Source organism: Xiphias gladius, chromosome 23, assembly GCF_016859285.1.
Source record: "Xiphias gladius isolate SHS-SW01 ecotype Sanya breed wild chromosome 23, ASM1685928v1, whole genome shotgun sequence".
Classification (NCBI taxonomy): domain Eukaryota; kingdom Metazoa; phylum Chordata; class Actinopteri; order Istiophoriformes; family Xiphiidae; genus Xiphias; species Xiphias gladius.
In genome coordinates, this window is record NC_053422.1 from 1,145 (window position 1) to 20,890 (window position 19,746).

The following is a 19,746-nucleotide window of genomic DNA, read 5'->3' on the forward strand; positions in this document are numbered from 1 at the left end:
AATGCTGGTTAACTGTGTCCTGCTTTTCTGTCCAACTTTCTGTGTGGCGATTGGGCAGGGGGTTTCTAGGCAACACTCATTGTTGCTGGACAGAAGTCGAGGCAATAGCGGGAAATAAATAAGTAGGCTACGTAATCACAGTGGATCTAGCTAAACCAAGCTAAGTTAGCATCAATTTTTGGTGCAGAAAAGACCGCAACTACATCGCTCATATAACGCCAGCTCAAGTGAATTCAAGCAGTTCAGACACATTATAACTCATTGAAAATCTATTTTCCTCAGACAAAACATTCCCAAGAGTGACATTTTGCTGTCTAATGAAAACGTTCATATCCGGGATATTTGTCACTTACCGAGCCTCGAAGCAAAATGCCACTAAATGCTGGTTAACTGTGTCCTGCTTTTCTGTCCAACTTTCTGTGTGGCGATTGGGCAGGGGGTTTCTAGGCAACACTCATTGTTGCTGGACAGAAGCCGAGGCAATAGCGGGAAATAAATAAGTAGGCTACGTAATCACAGTGGATCTAGCTAAACCAAGCTAAGTTAGCATCAATTTTTGGTGCAGAAAAGACCGCAACTTCATCGCTCATATAACGCCAGCTCAAGTGAATTCAAGCAGTTCAGACACATTATAGCTCATTTAAAATCCATTTTCCTCTGAAAAAACATTCCCAAGAGGGACATTTTGCTGTCTAGTGAAAACGTTCATATTCGGGATATTTGTCACTTATCGAGCCTCGAAGCAAAATGCCACTAAATGCTGGTTAACTGTGTCCTGCTTTTCTGTCCAACTTTCTGTGTGGCGATTGGGCAGGGGGTTTCTAGGCAACACTCATTGTTGCTGGACAGAAGTCGAGGCAATAGCGGGAAATAAATAAGTAGGCTACGTAATCACAGTGGATCTAGCTAAACCAAGCTAAGTTAGCATCAGTTTTTGGTGCAGAAAAGACCGCAACTACATCGCTCATATAACGCCAGCTCAAGCAAATTCAAGCAGTTCAGACACATAATAGCTCATTGAAAAATATATTTTCCTCAGAAAATATACTGATATAATACTTACTTTCCAAGAGTAAAGTAGCTCTATAACGGATGCCCCACTTTTCCACTCTTTTATTTTAAATGGTTGCAGTGCAGTTCGATTTGATGAACTCTGAGAGGGGAGGGCATTGTGGTGCCCCTGCCAAGCAAAGTGCAAAGGCCAAATGTAGCAGGGAAAAATATTTAATAAAATGACACTGAATGCTTGTGTAGTGTCCCTCGCTTGTCTCAGCTTTCATTATTTGTTTTTGTTTTTCTGTCTTGTGTTTCTGTTATTTATTATATTTTCTAACTGAAAGTTATATTTTAATGTGGTTTTAAAAAGATGGCTGTAATTTAAATATAAATTAAGAATAGATCGCCAAGAAAAAGACATTCTTTTCAATGAATACGCGGTTCATTGAGACAAGCATAAAATAACACAAACACTGACTGAACAGAAACAATAATCACTGTTGTGTCATCATCTGCAGGTTACCATGAAGATGACACCATGTGCTTTCATTGGTCAGAACATCAGGCACATAAAGGTCCACTTGATGGTTTAATCTGTGTTATATTTTCAGTTTTATTCTCACATCAATTTGATTTTTCTCCTCACCTGCATAGTTCATTTTTATTCCCGGTTTGTCTTCACTTTTTCTGTTTGATTTCAATTTATTTTCTATTAAATCTTTGTCAGTTTGTGTTTAAGCTTTATTTCAGTTAAAGTCCGTGAATCTGAGGTAATACATGATAATGAACCTCTAAAGTATTTTCATAGTTTAGGATGATATCAGGTAATTTGAAGAACAGACATCAAATGCACTGTTATCATAATATTTATTGAATTTCCTTGCTCTTTTACCTAACCACCGCTAACAGACAGTGAACTGAAGAGTGCAGCTGCTTCATCATTGTTTGTGACTGAAATGAAGCTGAGTCATACTTACCGGTGTCCACCACAGACTGTAGATAGATAAGACTATAACTTTCACATGTGGGATCTGACAGGTGAGACTGTCACAATATGAACTCTTATGAACAATAAAATAAATAACCCAGGTAACCTTTGTAAACTTTTTTTTTTTCCTCTCAGCTGATTTGATGAATCATGACTGTTCATGTCCTATTAACTTCAACTCTTATATTAATCATTTAAGATTTGGTTCGTCAGTGAACTGAATGTTTGATCTGATTCTTTATTTGTCAAAAGAAATAAAAAAAGTTGTATTTTACTTGACAATTTATTTAATATTAAACTGGAGGCAAGACAGATTCATTTAATGTGTAAAACATTTTGTTTGTTGACTTAAGTTAAAGTTTTATTTCAGCTCAGAGACAATCAGTTGATTATATTCAGATCAACTGATTTCAATCTTAATTCCTCTTTGCTTTATATGTTTCATATTATTTTTCTGTGTTCCATGTTTAACATGCAATATAACGCTGTCCTGTGTGATGTCTTATACTAACATTAATATTCTCTTTTTATTATTGCTCTGCAGGCTTATAAATGATTTTTCAATTTTATTCTTTTATTCAGTTTTTAGGTTGACTCTGTAACATCTGTCCAGAGACTACAGATGGAAAAATCAGTATGTTTATTTATGTTAAATAAACCTAGAGATAAAGAAAATAATTCGATTTTATAGTCAAACAGACTGTGGGGCATGGTAAGAAGTTGATGATGTCTTCCACTCATTGATCTTGTTTTCAGACTTCTGGCAGCTGGACCTCCTGGCTTATTAAAAATCATTCACTGGCAGCTAGATTTGGTTGTTTCAACTAAAAGAAAGATCGTAGATGTTTTCACTTAATTCTGATAGGGCATTTTCACAGTGTGAAGCACAAAAAGGGTTAACATTGACATTGCTTTCCACCACTGGAGATTGGTTCGTTTAGGTGACACTATCGCTCAGTCTCAGAGCCTCCCCGAACTCCTCCCATATGAGGGTTTTTGTGTCCGGGACTGCTGCAGCTGCAGCCCTTGTGGCCTACCAGTACCTGTCTGCTGCTTAAGAAGACAGGTAGCCTGCCCAGAAAACCGCCTTCATTTTTACAGCTTCCCTTACCACCAGTGTCCACCAGCGGATTCTTGGGTTGCTGCCATGACAGGAACTAACAAACTTCTGACCACAACCCATAACAGCTGTGCCCACAATGGAGGCTTTAAACATGGCCCAGTCAGATTCCATGTCCCCAACCTCCCCAAGGATGTGTGCAAAGTTCTTCCAAAGGTGGGAGTTAAAGACCTCATAGGCAGGGGCCTCTACCAGACGTTCCCATTTCACCCTCACTACACGTTTATGTTTCCTGGGTTTGTCCGGCTGCCTCTGCCTCTATCTGATCCAACTCAGCACCAGGTGGTGATCCGTTGACAGCTCTGCTCCTCTATTTATCCAAGTGTCCAAGACATACAGCTGCAGATCAGATGATACAATGACAAAATTAATCTTGGGCGTAAGGTGTTGTGGTACCAAGTATACTTATGAACCACCTTATGCTCAAACATGGTGTTTCTTATTGCCAATCCATGGCTAGCACAGAAGCCCAACAGCAAAAGAACCCTCAGGTTAAGATCAGGCAGGCTATTCCTCCCAATCACCCCCCTCCGGATTTCTCTATTGTTGCCCACATGGGCGTTGAAGTCCCCCAGAACAACTACAGTCCCCAGGTTGTGCCCTTTCCAAGACCCTGCCCACAGACTCTAATAAGGCCATATATTCCAAACTGCTGTTAGGTGCATAAGCACAACAAATGCAAATTCAACACTTGGAATCAATTCCAGACCTTTCATCTATTTAATTTGCCATGAAACTCTGAGGGAACATGCCACACCTGGCTATGAACTGATTGTCAGTCAATTCTGTCCAATTACTTCCGAGCCTGTGAAAACGAAGGGATTATGTATAAAAATGGCTGTAATTCCTTAATGGTTACTACCATATTTTTGTTAATTGCCGGTTAATTTCAGATGATGAACAGCCTAACTACTGATCAATCAGATCACTGGAAACATGGTGACATCATTCTTACAGGATCCTGACAGGAAAAAAAGAGTTTACAATAAAGTAACAGATAATTAAGATCAATAGATATTTGCATATATCAGTAAAACCAGTTTGTTCGCCATGAAACCACATGTCCTACTTTAAAACACAGTTTATAACACTAACAGACTAACGAATGTGATTTTGATGACACTTTAGGTGAACACAGTCTTAATGAGCTCAGTCAGACTTTATCAGAAATTTTATTTCTTTACTTCAGGACCTTTTAGACAATCTGGACTCTTCTTCTGTACTTTAGAAGAAACTTTATTTGAACTGTCTTTAAAGGTATTATTACTTTATTACAGTCTGTCCATCATGAGTGAAAACCCAACAAAATGTCACTTAAGAAGATTTATAGATAATCCATTTATTTACATATTTTCAATACTCCCTGTAGATTACTGAGCATTTTGAGCTGACAGTATATAAAACACATATTTAATCATTGTCTCACTTATCCAAAGCCTTTCTTTTATATTATTACATTATTATTATTTGTGGCGTTTCTACTTCTGCCTCTTCTTCTCTTCTAGTCATGCGATCATATTGTTTATATTTCATCCGGTGTAAATCACTCTTTACTGCTGAAGTTACATCATTTACCTGCAGTTGTCTCTGTTTTATTATATGGTGGACTCTTCACTGGAGGTTCTGGTGATGTTTCATGACACAAGTAAACCAGTTCATAACCAGATTCATAACACAAGTTATTATCAAGATCACTGATGTTACAATCCCCTTCGTGAGTCAAAATTATGTATATTTAGATACGTGTATAACTATATGTGTACATTATTTACTTGTCTACAGTCTGTGACATTGGGTCGAGATAACAGCTGGTTCAGGTGAAAGCGGCAGTGTCGTGTTCCACACTGACGAGGGAAACGGTGCGTCATTTCTGCGTCCGGCCTCACTAATGAAGAAGAAGAGCTCGGAAGTAACATTCAATTTCCGGGGTACGCCGTTGGCCGCTCCTTCGTGTCGGAGTTTTCATTTAGTGGATTTTTGTATTTTCCGGAGATAAGCATGTACGATCAGGACGAAGGTGAGGAGTTATCACTTGCACAACCCGTTACAAAACTTTATCGACGCACAGCCTGGCTAAACTCTCTTAACACTAATGTTAGTTAGCTGTTAGCTGCTGATATTAGCATCTCCTCTGAAATCAGTTGAACACATGCTAACATCAGTAACATCCCAAAACACAGGCTAACGTCAGCGTCATCTGCTAACACCAACCCTCACAAACCAACATGCTAACAACAGCTAATGCGAACGGCGCGATGCTTTGTTTCAGGTAGCATGCTAACAGGCTAATCAGAAACTGCTGTGATTAATGGTTCAAAAAAAAAATGCACACGACCTCAATTAATACACACACACACACGTTAAAATACAGAAACACTTTAAAATACACACAAACACGTTAAACAATACACATTGTGTCTGATGAAAAAAGTACTCAGTACCAGATACTGCAGTAAAATGACAAATACTACTGTATAAGAGTACTGAATACATTATGACAAGTAAAGTGTTACTGCAGTAAAAGTACAGAAGTATTATCAGCAAAAAGTAATTCACGCTGCTACAATCAATATTTATCTGAATCAGGACTGTGATGTTTACGTGTCTGTTAGTTAAAACGTTAATGTTCGTTAATGTTCACACTGTTTAAAATTATCTTCAGTTTCAACAAACAGCAGAAGCAGAACAAATCTCTAAGCTGAGGGGTCAGCTGACAGACAATGATCAGTGGGAATATGTGTTGATTAGTGATATGTCTAATGTTTATTCGTCAGATAATCAATACGATGAAGATGATGATGAAATCACTCCAGATTTGTGGCAGGAAGCATGCTGGATCGTCATCAGGTAATCTGGATCTCACTTCACCTGTGTCGATGTACTGTAGAGAAAATCCTGATAATCATGAATAGTATTGATAGACACTTGAACAGATCATTAATAAAACGAGAAGCTGCGGACATGCTGTCAGTTAAATGGACTCTGCTGATGTTTGAAGCTTTTATACTAAAGTGACTGTCTTTAACTACTGTCGGTTAAATAGAACAGACTTTTATTTTATATATCTGTGATTCTGACATTTAGTTTCCTGCTTAAAACTTTTTTTGACAGACACTACCAACAGATAAGTGAAGATATAATTGATCAATAAAACAAACACATGAAACAACCCTCGCCATGGATCTGAACAGAAAAGAGTTTTTCTTACAGATCAGTTTGGTTCATTTATTGTCTGTTATTGTGTCCAGGTGAAAGTGGTGTTTAAAGGCCAACCAAGAATTAACAAGACTTCCTCTTCTCTTCCAGCTCATATTTTGACGAGCCTCTCTGTGGTTTCTTCCAGCGCTTATCTTGACGAGCCTCTCTCTGTTTTCTTCCAGCTCTTATTTTGATGAGAAGGGTCTGGTGCGACAGCAGCTGGATTCGTTCGATGAGTTCATCCAGATGTCAGTTCAGAGGATTGTGGAGGACGCTCCACCCATCGACCTGCAGGCTGAAGCCCAGCACACCTCAGGGGAGGTGGAGGAGCCGGTGAGCAGCAAGACATGACCCTTGACCTGGGCCTGGATCTAGATCAGGACCTGGTTTAGGGGCTTATAAAGTGTTTACAGGAAGTTGTTTTAGTTGTAGGTCGGTGTGGGAGGGTCCTGGTTTTATGATAACTAGTGCAGTACGGGTCAAGCTGGATTGTGACCTTTAACGATGTCATCAGTGACATCATCAAACGGTTTTGGTTTTGTCTAAATCGAAAGCGTGGTTACCATGGTAACAGCACGTGCAGCTAAAAATACATAGAGGAATCTTTCGATTTTTCTTGAGAAGCACTCATCCAAAAAATGTCAGTCGACACTGGACTTTCTTGGGTCCTCAGCAATACACCCATCAAGTTTTAAGTCGATGAGCGGTTTTCAAGAAATTGAAATACAAGCAGACAGATATTTCTCATTTTATTAGTAGGATTAAAGCTCCTGTGATATCACTCTGACCTCTATTTTGTGTTTCAGCCTCGTTACCTACTGAAGTTTGAGCAGATTTATCTGTCGAAGCCCACACACTGGGAGAGAGATGGAGCTCCTTCTCCCATGATGCCCAATGAAGCCCGACTACGAAACCTCACGTAGGTCTCACCTGGTCTGTCCACTCTCACCATGTCTCACCGGTTCTCCCCTGGTCTGTTCACTCTCACCTGGTCTCACCGGTTCTCTGTTGTTTCTGTGACATCCTGCCCCCCCAGGTACTCGGCCCCCCTTTACGTTGACATCACGAAGACCATAATAAAAGAGGGGGAGGACCAGCTGCAAACCCAGCACCAGAAGACCTTCATCGGTAAGATTCCCATCATGCTTCGCTCCACCTACTGCCTGTTGAGTGGCCTGACGGATCGAGACCTGTGCGAGCTCAACGAATGTCCGCTTGACCCCGGGGGTTATTTCATCATCAACGGTTCTGAGAAGGTATACTCTGACATCATGTTGTCCCATGTGACATCATCCAGAGGCTGCATGCTAAGCTAAGTCGACATTTGCTGGCTGTAGCTTCATATTTACTGTACAGACAGGAGAGTTGGACATCTCACCTGGCCTGTTCTCTCTGCATGAAACTGAACATCGAACTCTCAGACAGAAAGACCATATGAGGCTTTACCGAAATGTTGAACTGTTCCTTTAAAACTATTGCAAAGTTAAAAAAAAATGTAACACTCTGTGAAATCAGGAATAGGGTTAGGGTGTGGAAATGTTTACCTGTTGAGTTTCTCTAATGAAGTCTAGGATCAGAAACCTAAACTCTAATTTAAAGAGATTTAATTCAGGATTTAGAGATGGAGGCATTTGATTTGTACAAAGTTCTGGGGCCTCATTTATAAAACCGTGTGAGGAATCCAAACCAAAAGTTTATGTCCGCAAAAAAGACAGAAAAAATGTACGCCAAACAATAATCAGATTATAAAACTCCATTTATAAATCACAGCCAACTTGAAAATGTGTGCACTTCGGTGAGCCTCATATTCTGCCCACAGTTAACCATAAATGGTCAAGGCAAGTCCCTCATGAGAATTGATATACATGTTGTTCCTGTTGTTCAAACCAAACTAAACAAAGTTTGAGGGGCTGATGACTGCAACAGCTGTTAATGCAAAAAACAGGACGAAGTGCTCAGACATGGATTTGGATGCCTTCAATACTTTACTGTGCCATCAGTCTGGACTGGTCGGAGCAGGCACAGAGACAGAGGCAAAGCTCACCGCTAGGTATTTGCTATGCATCTGTATAGACATACAGTACATAAATGATGAGACAACGCACTGACTGTCTAAAAAAAACAAAACACAATATTTAAATCCAAAATCCAGTATATACAGATAGGTAGGTTAGTATTTGGACAGTGACAATTTTCATAATTTTGCCTCTGTACACCAACACAGTATTTGAAACAAAGCCATCAAGATGTGATTGAAGTGTAGGCGTCCAGCTTGAATACAACGGGTTTAACAAAAATATCACATTAACTGTTTTACTGAATTACAGCCATTTTTATACAGTCCCCCTCATTTTCAGAGGCTTAAAAGTAATTGGACAGTTGACTGACAATCAGTTTCATGGCTTGGTGGGCCCTTTTCCCTCGTTATTTGCTGAAAACTTAAGCAGATAAAAGGTCTGGAGTTGATTCCAAGTATTGAATTTGCATTTGGTAGCTGTTCATGGGACTCTAAATATATGCAGTCCAAACTAACCTATCAGACAGATGGCAGAAACTTTTGGAGTGGCCAAATCAACAATTTGGTACATTCATAAAAAGAAGTAATGCACTTGTGAGCTCAGAAACACCAAAAGGCCTGGAAGACCAGGAATGGCAACTGAAGTGATGATCACAGAATTCTTTCCTGGGTGAAGAAAAACCCTTCACAACATCTAGCCAGGTCAAGAACACTCTGGAGGAGGTAGGCGTATAATTGTCAAAGTCTACATTCAAGAGACGCCTCCATGAATTTAAATACAGGGGGTTCACCACATGGTGCAAACCACTGGTAACACTCAAGAACAGAAAGGCCAGGTTAGACTTCGCCAGAAAACATCTAAAAAAAACTGCCTATTTCTTGAACAAGATTCTTTGGACAGATGAAACCAAGATTAACTTGTACCAGAATGATGGAAAGAGAAGAGTCTGGATCATTAGCCGCTCCTATCCCTCTGCAAAGGATACGCTCTGTCAAACATGATGGAGGCAGTGTTATGGCATGGGCATGTATGCCTGCCAATGGAACCAAGTTACTGGTGTTTATTGATGATGTGACTGCTGATAGAAGTAGCAGGATGAATTGAAAGACCCAAAAACAAGCAGCAATTGAAGGTTGCTTCAGTAAAGGCCTGGCAAAGCATCTCAGTGAAGGAAACTCAGCATCTGGTGACGTTCATGGGTTCCAGACTTTAGGCAGTAATTGACTGCAAAGGATTTTCATCCAAGTATTAAAAATAATCCTTATATTTATAATTGTTAGTTTGTCCAGTTACTTTTGAGCCTATGAAAATGAGGGGGTATGTATAATAATGGCTGTAATTTCTAAAGAGTTAATGCAATATTTTTGAAAAACTTCTTGAATTAAAGCTGAAAGTCTACACTTCAATCACATCTTGATGGCTTCATTTCAAATCCATTCTGGTGCTGTACAGAGGCAAAATTATGAAAATTGTCTTGTTGTTCAAATATTTACGTACCTAACTGTAGGTGTTTCTCTCATTTTCACAGTTGAGAAATTTAGGTTTTGGGAAGGTATCAGGTAAGGTGCTTGAGAAGGCAGAGTGTTTTCATCATACGGTCTGACCCACGATCCTCTCCGCTGAACTCTTGAGGGTTTGGGAATGTGGAGTTGAGCCACAACAGCCGCTTAGTAGTTTAATAATAGTCTAATAATGAGTCACAAAGAGAAAAAAAAACAAAGGAGATTCTGAAATAATTAGTGTCTTACAATCACAAATGTAAAACAGCTGCAGCTTAATGTTTATCATATTGTGGAAATGATGATGATTGTTGGTTTGATATGAAGTGAAGGTACACCTTTGAAAAGGATCGAAATAAAATCTGACTTAAATTCACCACTTTACCATCTATGTCTACAAAATGTTCATACACCAATACAGGTGCGTAAATTTTCCCGTCTAGTTTGTATTTATAAATCCCAACATTTCCGTGGGAAGTTGAATGCACGTGTTTCACAGTTGGTTTAAATGAGCCCCTGATCTGTAAACTGGACTATTTTTGGTTTTCTGATCAGTAAAGTGGTGTGATGGTTGTTTTTTTTTTGTTGTTTGGTTGTTTTTTTTTTTTTTGGTTTTTTTTCTTCAGGTGCTGATTGCTCAGGAAAAGATGGCCACCAACACAGTATATGTCTTTGCCAAGAAGGACTCAAAGTACGCCTACACAGCTGAGTGTCGGTCCTGTTTGGAAAACTCATCCCGTCCCACCAGCACCATCTGGGTCAGCATGATGGCCAGAGGAGGACAGGTGAGTCTTCATTTTCAACAGGATACATAAGTCATTATTATTATTAAAACATTACCTTGATCTTTTTTAAATAATTGTGTTTCAGTAAATTTTATTTAAATCATCCAGTCTGTTAGTATGCCATTATTCAGATGTGACCGATTAATTGGTTGTCTCACTCAGGGAGTCAAGAAGTGTGCATTTCGTCAGAGAACGGATGTGATTGATTAACTTATTGATTACTGATTGCTTGTCTCTCTCAGGGAGTGAAGAAGAGTGCGATTGGTCAGAGGATCGTATCCACACTGCCATACATCAGACAGGAAGTTCCAATCATCATCGTCTTTCGAGCACTGGGCTTTGTGTCAGACAGAGACATCCTGGAACACATCATCTACGACTTTGACGACCCCGAGATGATGGAGATGGTCAGTCTGATTACTGGTTATTGGTCAGTTATTGATTGTGACTTTATCTGTTAACTGGTCAGGCAGTAAACCTGCAGGTAGTCAGCATTAGTCCCGCATATTGTGTTGTAATGTCACATATGTTGTCACTGTGTTTCAAGGTGAAGCCATCTCTGGACGAAGCTTTTGTGATCCAGGAGCAGAATGTGGCACTGAACTTTATTGGTTCCAGAGGAGCGAAACCCGGAGTGACAAAAGAACGAAGAATCAAATATGCCAAAGAAGTTCTGCAGAAAGAAATGCTACCACACGTCGGAGTCAGCGACTTCTGTGAGACCAAGAAGGCTTACTTCTTAGGGTGAGTCCCACCTGAGGTACCACTGTGATACACCTATACAGCTGAGAGACAGGTGATGTACAGGTGTGTGTGAGACCAAGGAGGCTTACCTCTTAGAGTGAATCCTCAGATAACAATACAGATGAGTTCCAGGTCATGTTCCAGGTATCAGTATCAGTGTGTAATCAGTGTGTAATCGGTGTGTATAAATGTGTATATGGCTGTGTATTATTGTGTCTTCAGGTACATGGTCCACAGGTTGCTGCTTGCTGCTCTCGGCAGACGGGAGCTGGATGACAGAGATCACTACGGCAACAAGAGGCTGGACCTTGCTGGGCCACTACTGGCTTTCCTGTTCAGAGGGTGGGGCTTCTCACTGTCTTCATCTCTGACCTTTAACAATGAGAAAACATATACACATATAAACACTCTTATACACATACACAGAACTGTGCAGAGATAAGGCCCTGTAGATGTTTAAGTTCTTCTCCATTATCAGTCCCATCAGGAGGCATCTGATTGGTCCCAGATTAATTCTGGAGCAGGTAATGAAGCCCAAACATACAGTCAGAGTCATGAAGAACCATCTTTATAGACATGAAGAACCAGTAGTGCTGCAACAGATGGTCTGGCTCCCACAGAGCCCTGATCTCACTGTCATGGACTCAGTCTGGGATTACATAAAGAGACAGAAGACACTGAGACAGACTAAATCCACAGAAGAACTGTGGCAAGTTCTCCATGATGCTTGGAACAACCTACCATCCAAGTCCCTGAAAAATGTGTGCAGGTGTACTGAGGAAAACTGGTGCTGTTTTAAAGGAAAAGGGGGGTCACAGCAAATACTGATCTGATTTAGGTTTTTCCTCTTTACTGCACTTTGTAGGAAGTTAATTGAGAAATGAAAACTATTCATTGCATATTTTTTGAAATCATCCTCTTTACTTTTAGTGTGTGAAACCTTTGCACAGTATTGTATGTGTGAGTGTGTATGGAGTGCTTTATTATTCCCCAAGGGAAATTACAGAATATACACAAACACACATCAGTATCTACTTGATTTTTTTTTTTTTAAATGTCCCGCATGTTTAATGAGGTGTTATCAGGTTTAATTGAGGTAAATTGACATAATAAACCTGTGTGAAACCTCTTTTCTTCTAATTTTTCAGCATGTTTAAGAACTTGCTGAAAGAGATCAGGATTTACGCTCAGAAGTTCATTGACAGAGGAAAAGACTTTAATCTGGAGCTCGCCATTAAAACCAGAATCATCTCAGACGGACTCAAATACTCGCTGGCCACAGGAAACTGGGGTGATGTCAAAAAAGCTCACCAGGCCCGAGCCGGAGTGTCACAGGTGAGAACAACTGCCTGCAGGTCTTTGTGTGAAACTTGTAAAGGAGCAGTGTAACGTTCATTCACCACACATGTTAAGTTTTTATCAGTTAAACTGAAGAGCATCAGTTTGCTGAAATAATGAAATCTTCAATCCAGAGAGTTGTCCTCACAGCTGAGCAGGTCGACCGCTACATGGGAGTGTTTTATTAAAGTTTTCTCACTGTGTTAGAGCTTATATTCAGATTTAATCAGGTCAATGTGTGCAGACAGACAGACGTTTTCAGATTACTCTTCATCATTAATATCATCTTTTTTTTTTCATTTGTTTATTATATATTACTATTATTGTTATAATTACCAATATACATCTTTGTGGTATTTGAATTATGCTGTGTTCTCTTTCCTTTCTCTTTTCTTTGATTTTCTGTTTGTAGGTGTTGAACCGTCTGACCTTTGCATCCACTCTGTCCCATCTCCGCCGAGTCAACTCTCCAATCGGCAGAGATGGCAAACTGGCAAAACCCCGACAACTGCACAACACACTATGGGGAATGGTGTGTCCAGCTGAGACACCCGAGGTAAAAGCACAAGACATGCAAATATCTGAAAATTAAGATATTCTGACAGCACAAGACCACCAGCAGTCTTAATCCAATTTAATTCAGGAGACAAGTGTAAATGTGCCACAAGGAATTTTGCAGCAGGTTTCTTGTGGGTACTTAAAAGATGAACTCCACCTGAGCTTCATTCATTGATCAGATTGATTAGTATATTGATGAACACACACTGTTTTTCAGGGTCACGCTGTGGGTCTGGTGAAGAATTTGGCCCTCATGGCTTACATCTCTGTGGGCTCTCAGCCGTCTCCCATCTTGGAGTTTCTGGAGGAGTGGAGTATGGAGAACCTGGAGGAAATCTCACCTGCTGCTATCGCAGAGTCAGTCACTTCAGTTTAATATTTTATAACTATCAGAAATAACAAATATCAGTAATGTCTGTCACTGACTGACTGGGTGATGAAGTTACACTATTGGTCTGCTGGTCGAGTGCTGGAGTTTCCCAGCTGGCCGCTTCTCTTTCTAAATTAATTGATGTGAAAAGTTTCTCTTACCTGATCAGGGGGACATTTACAAGCAGTGTTGCCAACATAGCACATTTGTTGCTATATTTACCAACTTTTCAGACCCTTTAGCTAATCTAGAGACTTTTTGGACAAACCTTGCCTACTTTCCGTAGAAGAGAGTCGCAGTCATAGTTGTAGTTTTAAGATCAGTTACCACTTCGCCTAGCTTCTCTTGAATTTCCTCTCTTATGTCGGCTAACCCTTTTTTTCAAATTCTCTGATTCTGTTTCGGAAACTGCCCAGTCCAGACTTCATCTCCATGGCCATCGTCTTTATGTCTGCAGCTCTGTATTTTTGCCATGTCCATTATTCTCTCCATGTTCCTCAGCCATGGCCCCCTCGGTTATTATTATGATACTCTTCTCCACTCTCTGGGCCATCTTTCCCTTGTCCTTCTTGTATTTTTCAACTTCTATTATTAATTAAGATAAAGTTAAAGAATACTTTTATTTAAATTGGGGATTAAACTCCAACCGACTGGGAGGGATTGTTTATGGGTCCATGTGCTTAAGCTCTCCGACAGAAGATTGACAGCATCACTTTGTCAGAATGAAAACAAAAATCTAGAATATGAAGAGTTTTTTTCTGTAAGCTTGGACTTTTTCAATAACTACTGCAGTTAGTTAGATTAATTATCATTAATCAATAATGAAACGTTCAATATTTAGATTACACTTAAACTGACCCGGTACTGCAACTGTGTGACTTATATGTGAGTCATATTTGGTTTTTATTCCTGTTTTCAATGCTTTAGTGCTACTAAGATCTTTGTGAACGGCTGCTGGGTCGGAATCCACAAAGATCCTGAACAGCTGATGAACACACTGAGAAAGCTCCGCAGACAGATGGACATTATCGTGTCTGAGGTAACTAAAACCATTCATTTCTAACTAAAAAAACTTGTGTTTACATACCCAACAGTTATATCCATACTATCAAACAGATCATCATGTCCATCATATGATTTGATGACAATAAGAAATATATAATCCGTCATCAGGTGTGTCCTTTAAACAGATAAATATCTCAGCCCATTGTTCCTGCTGGTTCTGAATGTTTCAGGTGTCGATGATCAGAGACATCAGAGAACGTGAGATCAGAATTTACACAGACGCCGGACGAATCTGCCGACCGCTACTGATTGTTGAGAAACAAAAACTACTGCTGAAGAGACGACACATCGACCAATTGAAGGAGAGAGAGTACAACAACTACAGGTGAGATAGGGAAAAACAACAACAGCAGGTGAGACAGTTTAAAGCTTAGATAGAAAACAACTACAGGAGAGACGAGCAAGTACAGTATGACAATTCCTCCCTTAGAATTTGTTGATTGTTCCCATACAGTTTTCTCGTTGTTGCCCTAAGGTTCGATAATTGTCCCCTTATAGTTTGCTGATTGTTCCCTCAGATTTTGCCAGATAATCGTGTAGATTTCATTGATGCCTCCTGAAGCATTTGTGGATGGTTCCAGTTAGTGTTCTGTTGGCTGACCAGTTGTTGTTTGTTGTTTGGGACAGCTGGCAGGACTTGGTGGCAAGCGGTGTGGTTGAGTATATCGACACTCTGGAGGAGGAGACGGTGATGCTCGCCATGACCCCTGATGACCTCCAGGAGAAAGGCGTGGCCTACTGCTCCACCTACACCCACTGTGAAATTCACCCATCCATGATCCTTGGAGTCTGTGCTTCCATCATCCCCTTCCCTGACCACAACCAGGTAAAAAATGAGGGAGGTTAGGTCTGAAGAAATAAATGGAAAATTAAATCCTGTGACGTGATAGTGAAGGATGATTATCTCTCTGTTATGTTTAAATTAACACTTTTCTCAGTGACATGTTAAAGTTTTGTTTGTTCTTTTTCAGTCTCCCAGAAACACGTACCAGTCTGCTATGGGTAAACAGGCCATGGGCGTCTACATCACCAACTTCCACGTACGAATGGACACACTGGCTCATGTGTTGTACTACCCTCAGAAACCTCTGGTCACCACCCGATCCATGGAGTACCTGCGCTTCAGAGAGCTGCCAGCAGGTAACACACACCAGTGCAGTCAGACCGATTAACGCAGAGCTGCCTGCAGGAAACTCGGACCTGAACAGTTGGACTGATAAATTAAACAGTTCAGAGAAATCCCAAAAGATTTCAGTAAGTTTCATATATAAAGAAACAGGTAAAGAGCCGTGATGCTCTTCAGGTGTTCAGATGTAGAAAATGAGGAATGAAATTGACATCAAGCCAGTTGTTTTCTTCTTACATCAACTTTAAGGTGAGATTCAATACTTATTTGAAACCAGGTGAGTTTATTTGTGTTAAGTCCGTGTTTTCAGTTAACCTGTTTGCCGTGCTCGCTGACTGGCAGGCAGGGCTCTTCCTTGTGTCTCTAATTTAAACATTCTTCATGTTTTTCAGGTATTAACTCCATCGTGGCGATTGCCTCTTACACAGGATATAACCAGGAGGACTCTGTGATCATGAACAGGTCGGCTGTGGATCGAGGCTTCTTCAGGTGAGTCTCTGCTGTTACTAACTACTACACCTCAGTGTTTGTTTCAGTCTGCAGTTTTTATTTAAAGCTGTTGTTTCATCCTGCAGGTCTGTTTTCTATCGGTCTTACAAAGAGCAGGAGTCAAAGAAGGGTTTTGATCAGGAGGAGATCTTTGAGAAGCCGACACGTGAAACCTGTCAGGGTGAGAACTGATTAAAAACTGAACATTTAAACAGAAAATCCGCTGATTGCTGTTAAGTTGTAGTCTAGTGGTTGCAGTATAGAATCACCTGTCAATCATCTCAGGTATGGTAGCAGCGTTCAGTCACAGATTGTAGTTGGACAAATTGAAATTGTCCTCAGGTATGAGACATGCCATCTACGACAAGCTTGATGACGATGGGCTGATTGCACCTGGAGTTCGTGTGTCCGGTGAGGATGTGATCATCGGGAAGACGGTGACTCTGCCAGAGAATGACGACGAGCTGGACAGCACCAACCGGCGCTACACCAAGAGGGACTGTAGCACCTTCCTGAGAACCAGCGAGACCGGCATTGTGGACCAGGTGATGGTGACCCTGAACCAAGAGGGCTACAAGTTCTGCAAGATCAGGGTGAGGGGACACAGCACCACACCTGACAGGACACAAAACACCTGTTACACCCGAGACACCTGAAACTACACCTGTGACATCTGAAGCAACACCTGACAGAACACCTGAGACACCTGACAGAACATCTGACACTGAGGCGATGACATTGGTTTTGAGTTTTTTTCTGACAAGCTTTCTGTCTCCTGCAGGTTCGTTCAGTCCGGATTCCTCAGATCGGAGACAAATTCGCCAGCCGACATGGACAGAAAGGAACCTGTGGGATCCAGTACAGACAGGAGGTAATTGGGAAGGGGATCGTCTGATTGAGCGTCTGTTTCTGATCATCTAATTGGTCATCTGGTTCTAGGCATATGTGAACTGAGTTTGCCTCTGACGTTTTGATGTTTGTGTGGTTTGTGTTGAAGGACATGCCGTTCACCTGTGAGGGAATCACACCTGACATCATCATCAATCCTCACGCTATCCCATCCAGAATGACAGTTGGCCATCTGATCGAATGTCTGCAGGGCAAGGTAGTAATCAATCATTATATCCTGTATTAATCAATAACTGTAACGCGAGCACCCTGATCACAAGGTTATAATCAGTTATTATATCATGGTAATAATCAGGATAATATGGTAACGATGAGTCTCTCTCTCTAAAAGTTTGAATAGTAATAATCATGAATAGTATCAATAAACAATCAAATGTATGTATTATACATTATTTATTTTTGTCATTTCAGGTGTCTGCAAACAAAGGAGAGATTGGCGACGCAACACCATTTAACGATGCCGTTAACGTACAGAAAGTGTCGAACCTGCTGTCTGAATACGGATACCACCTGAGAGGAAATGAGGTCAGTGTGAGGTCACAAGTTTTACTTCCTGTTAAATACATGAACCCTGTGTCTGTTAGAGTGTGATGACGTCACTGTGACATCACTGTAATGTCGGTTCAGGTCCTGAACTTTCAGGAATGATCATCATCATATTTAACGCAATTTAAAATCTTTAACAGAGACATTTGTTAAATTTAAGATGGATAACAGCAGACAGTACACCTGTCGAGGTGAGCCCCACCTCTCCCCCAGTGCATGCTGGGATACATTCTGTAAACAGTCAAATATATCACCTGAACAGGTTTCAAACTGCTGAACATGAACACGTCTGTCTGTCACTGATGATTGATTATTGATCTGTGATCAAGTTCTGTATAAGGGGTTCACGGGGAGGAAGTTGACACCTCTGCTGCAGACTGATTATTGATCTGTGATCAGGTTCTGTATAACGGGTTCACGGGGAGGAAGCTGACATCTCAGATCTTCATTGGTCCAACGTATTATCAGCGTCTGAAGCACATGGTGGATGACAAGATCCACTCAAGGGCCCGGGGCCCTGTCCAGATCCTCAACAGGCAGCCGATGGAGGGACGTTCACGGTGAGTGACACACCTATCTGAGTTACCTGTCTCCACTCACAGTGAGACACTCACACGGGGACTTTCAGGTGAGACAGACGGCCAGCAGAGCACAGATGGTGCCCGCTCCAGGTGCAACCAAGCTTCCACACTAACTGCTACTGTTTATGGCACCCGATTCCACAAACTCTGGCCCTCACCTGTCTCTCCTGCCTGTCTTTCTCTCACCTGTCTCTCCTCAGTGACGGCGGTCTGCGGTTCGGGGAAATGGAGCGTGACTGTCAAATCGCTCACGGAGCAGCTCAGTTCCTCAGGGAGCGTCTGTTCGAGGCGTCTGATCCATATCAAGTTCATGTATGCAACTTGTGTGGACTCATGGCCATTGCCAACACACGGACGCACACATACGAGTGTAGAGGCTGCCGCAACAAGACACAGGTAAATATGATCAATAACCAATCACAACGAGAAACAGATAAACATGATCAATAACACACAAAATCTGTGTTTATAGCTGTCTCTATCAGCCTCTCTTTTTGTCTCTCTCTGTTCGCTGCCAGATCTCTCTGGTCCGGATGCCGTACGCCTGTAAACTTCTCTTCCAGGAGTTGATGTCGATGAGCATCGCCCCTCGTATGATGACATCATAGAGTGGCTTGGCCAATCAGAGGCCTCCCTGCAGACTTTAAGTGTGACATCATCAGCAGGAAGTGAGAGTAGAAGTTTAGTTTGAGGTTTTTACAGTTTCATGTCGTCATCTCAATTTGTTTTTGTAAAAGTAAAATAAATCTGATTTTCTTCTAATGAAGTTTCTGGGTCACATGGGTCTGTTTCTGACTCCTCATTGGTTACACACAAACAAACAACATGTCAACAGACGGACAACAGACGTGTCAGACAAACATCAACAAATCGACAACACATCAACAACAGACAAACACGTCAACAGACAGACAATACATCAACAGAGGCTGGTACTACAAAGCAGGAATTGTGGTTAGCGAGGTAATTTCAGGTTTAACCCTGGGTTTTCAGGTTTATGGCGGTGATTCACTTCTTAAATACTTATTAGACTCACGACCAGGTTGTGGGAGAACTGATTCAGTTTAACTGCAGAATTTAAGTTTTGACACTTTATTTTACAAAAACATCACTAATAATTTATCAGGAGGTTTTCATGAAGGAACTCCTTAATACAAACAGTTATTAGCCATTGTTGAAATAGTAATGGTTGTAAGTATTATTACAGGTACAATTGAGACATGTTTAACTTACACAACAGGTTGACTGAAAATGAATTTTCATGATAAAAATTTAATTTTTCTGTTTTCAGTTCAACAAGTATGAAGAATAAAAGTTTCTCTCAAAGAAATTTAGACATTTTCTGAATATTTCATTAAAAAATGTTTCCAGAAAATTTCTCAGTAAGTGAAAATATTGGATATGGGATGAGTTTCA

At 40.8% G+C, this 19,746-nt stretch overlaps 1 protein-coding gene across 1 annotated transcript; it reads left to right on the plus strand.

Moving 5' to 3' along the window:
- The first annotated feature begins 4,951 nt into the window (after positions 1-4,951).
- polr2b (RNA polymerase II subunit B) lies at positions 4,952-19,096 on the plus strand. Its single transcript, XM_040119883.1, has 25 exons — positions 4,952-5,121; positions 5,879-5,951; positions 6,485-6,635; positions 7,109-7,221; positions 7,339-7,558; positions 10,446-10,604; positions 10,847-11,011; positions 11,152-11,348; positions 11,571-11,690; positions 12,497-12,683; positions 13,099-13,242; positions 13,462-13,601; positions 14,542-14,653; positions 14,850-15,004; positions 15,307-15,505; positions 15,651-15,819; positions 16,198-16,294; positions 16,381-16,475; positions 16,637-16,887; positions 17,076-17,165; positions 17,292-17,399; positions 17,615-17,728; positions 18,149-18,309; positions 18,531-18,726; positions 18,849-19,096. The coding sequence occupies exons 1-25, from the start codon at positions 5,103-5,105 to the stop codon at positions 18,936-18,938; spliced, it is 3,525 nt and encodes a 1,174-aa protein (XP_039975817.1). The 5' UTR covers positions 4,952-5,102; the 3' UTR covers positions 18,939-19,096.
- Positions 19,097-19,746: the final 650 nt, after the last annotated feature.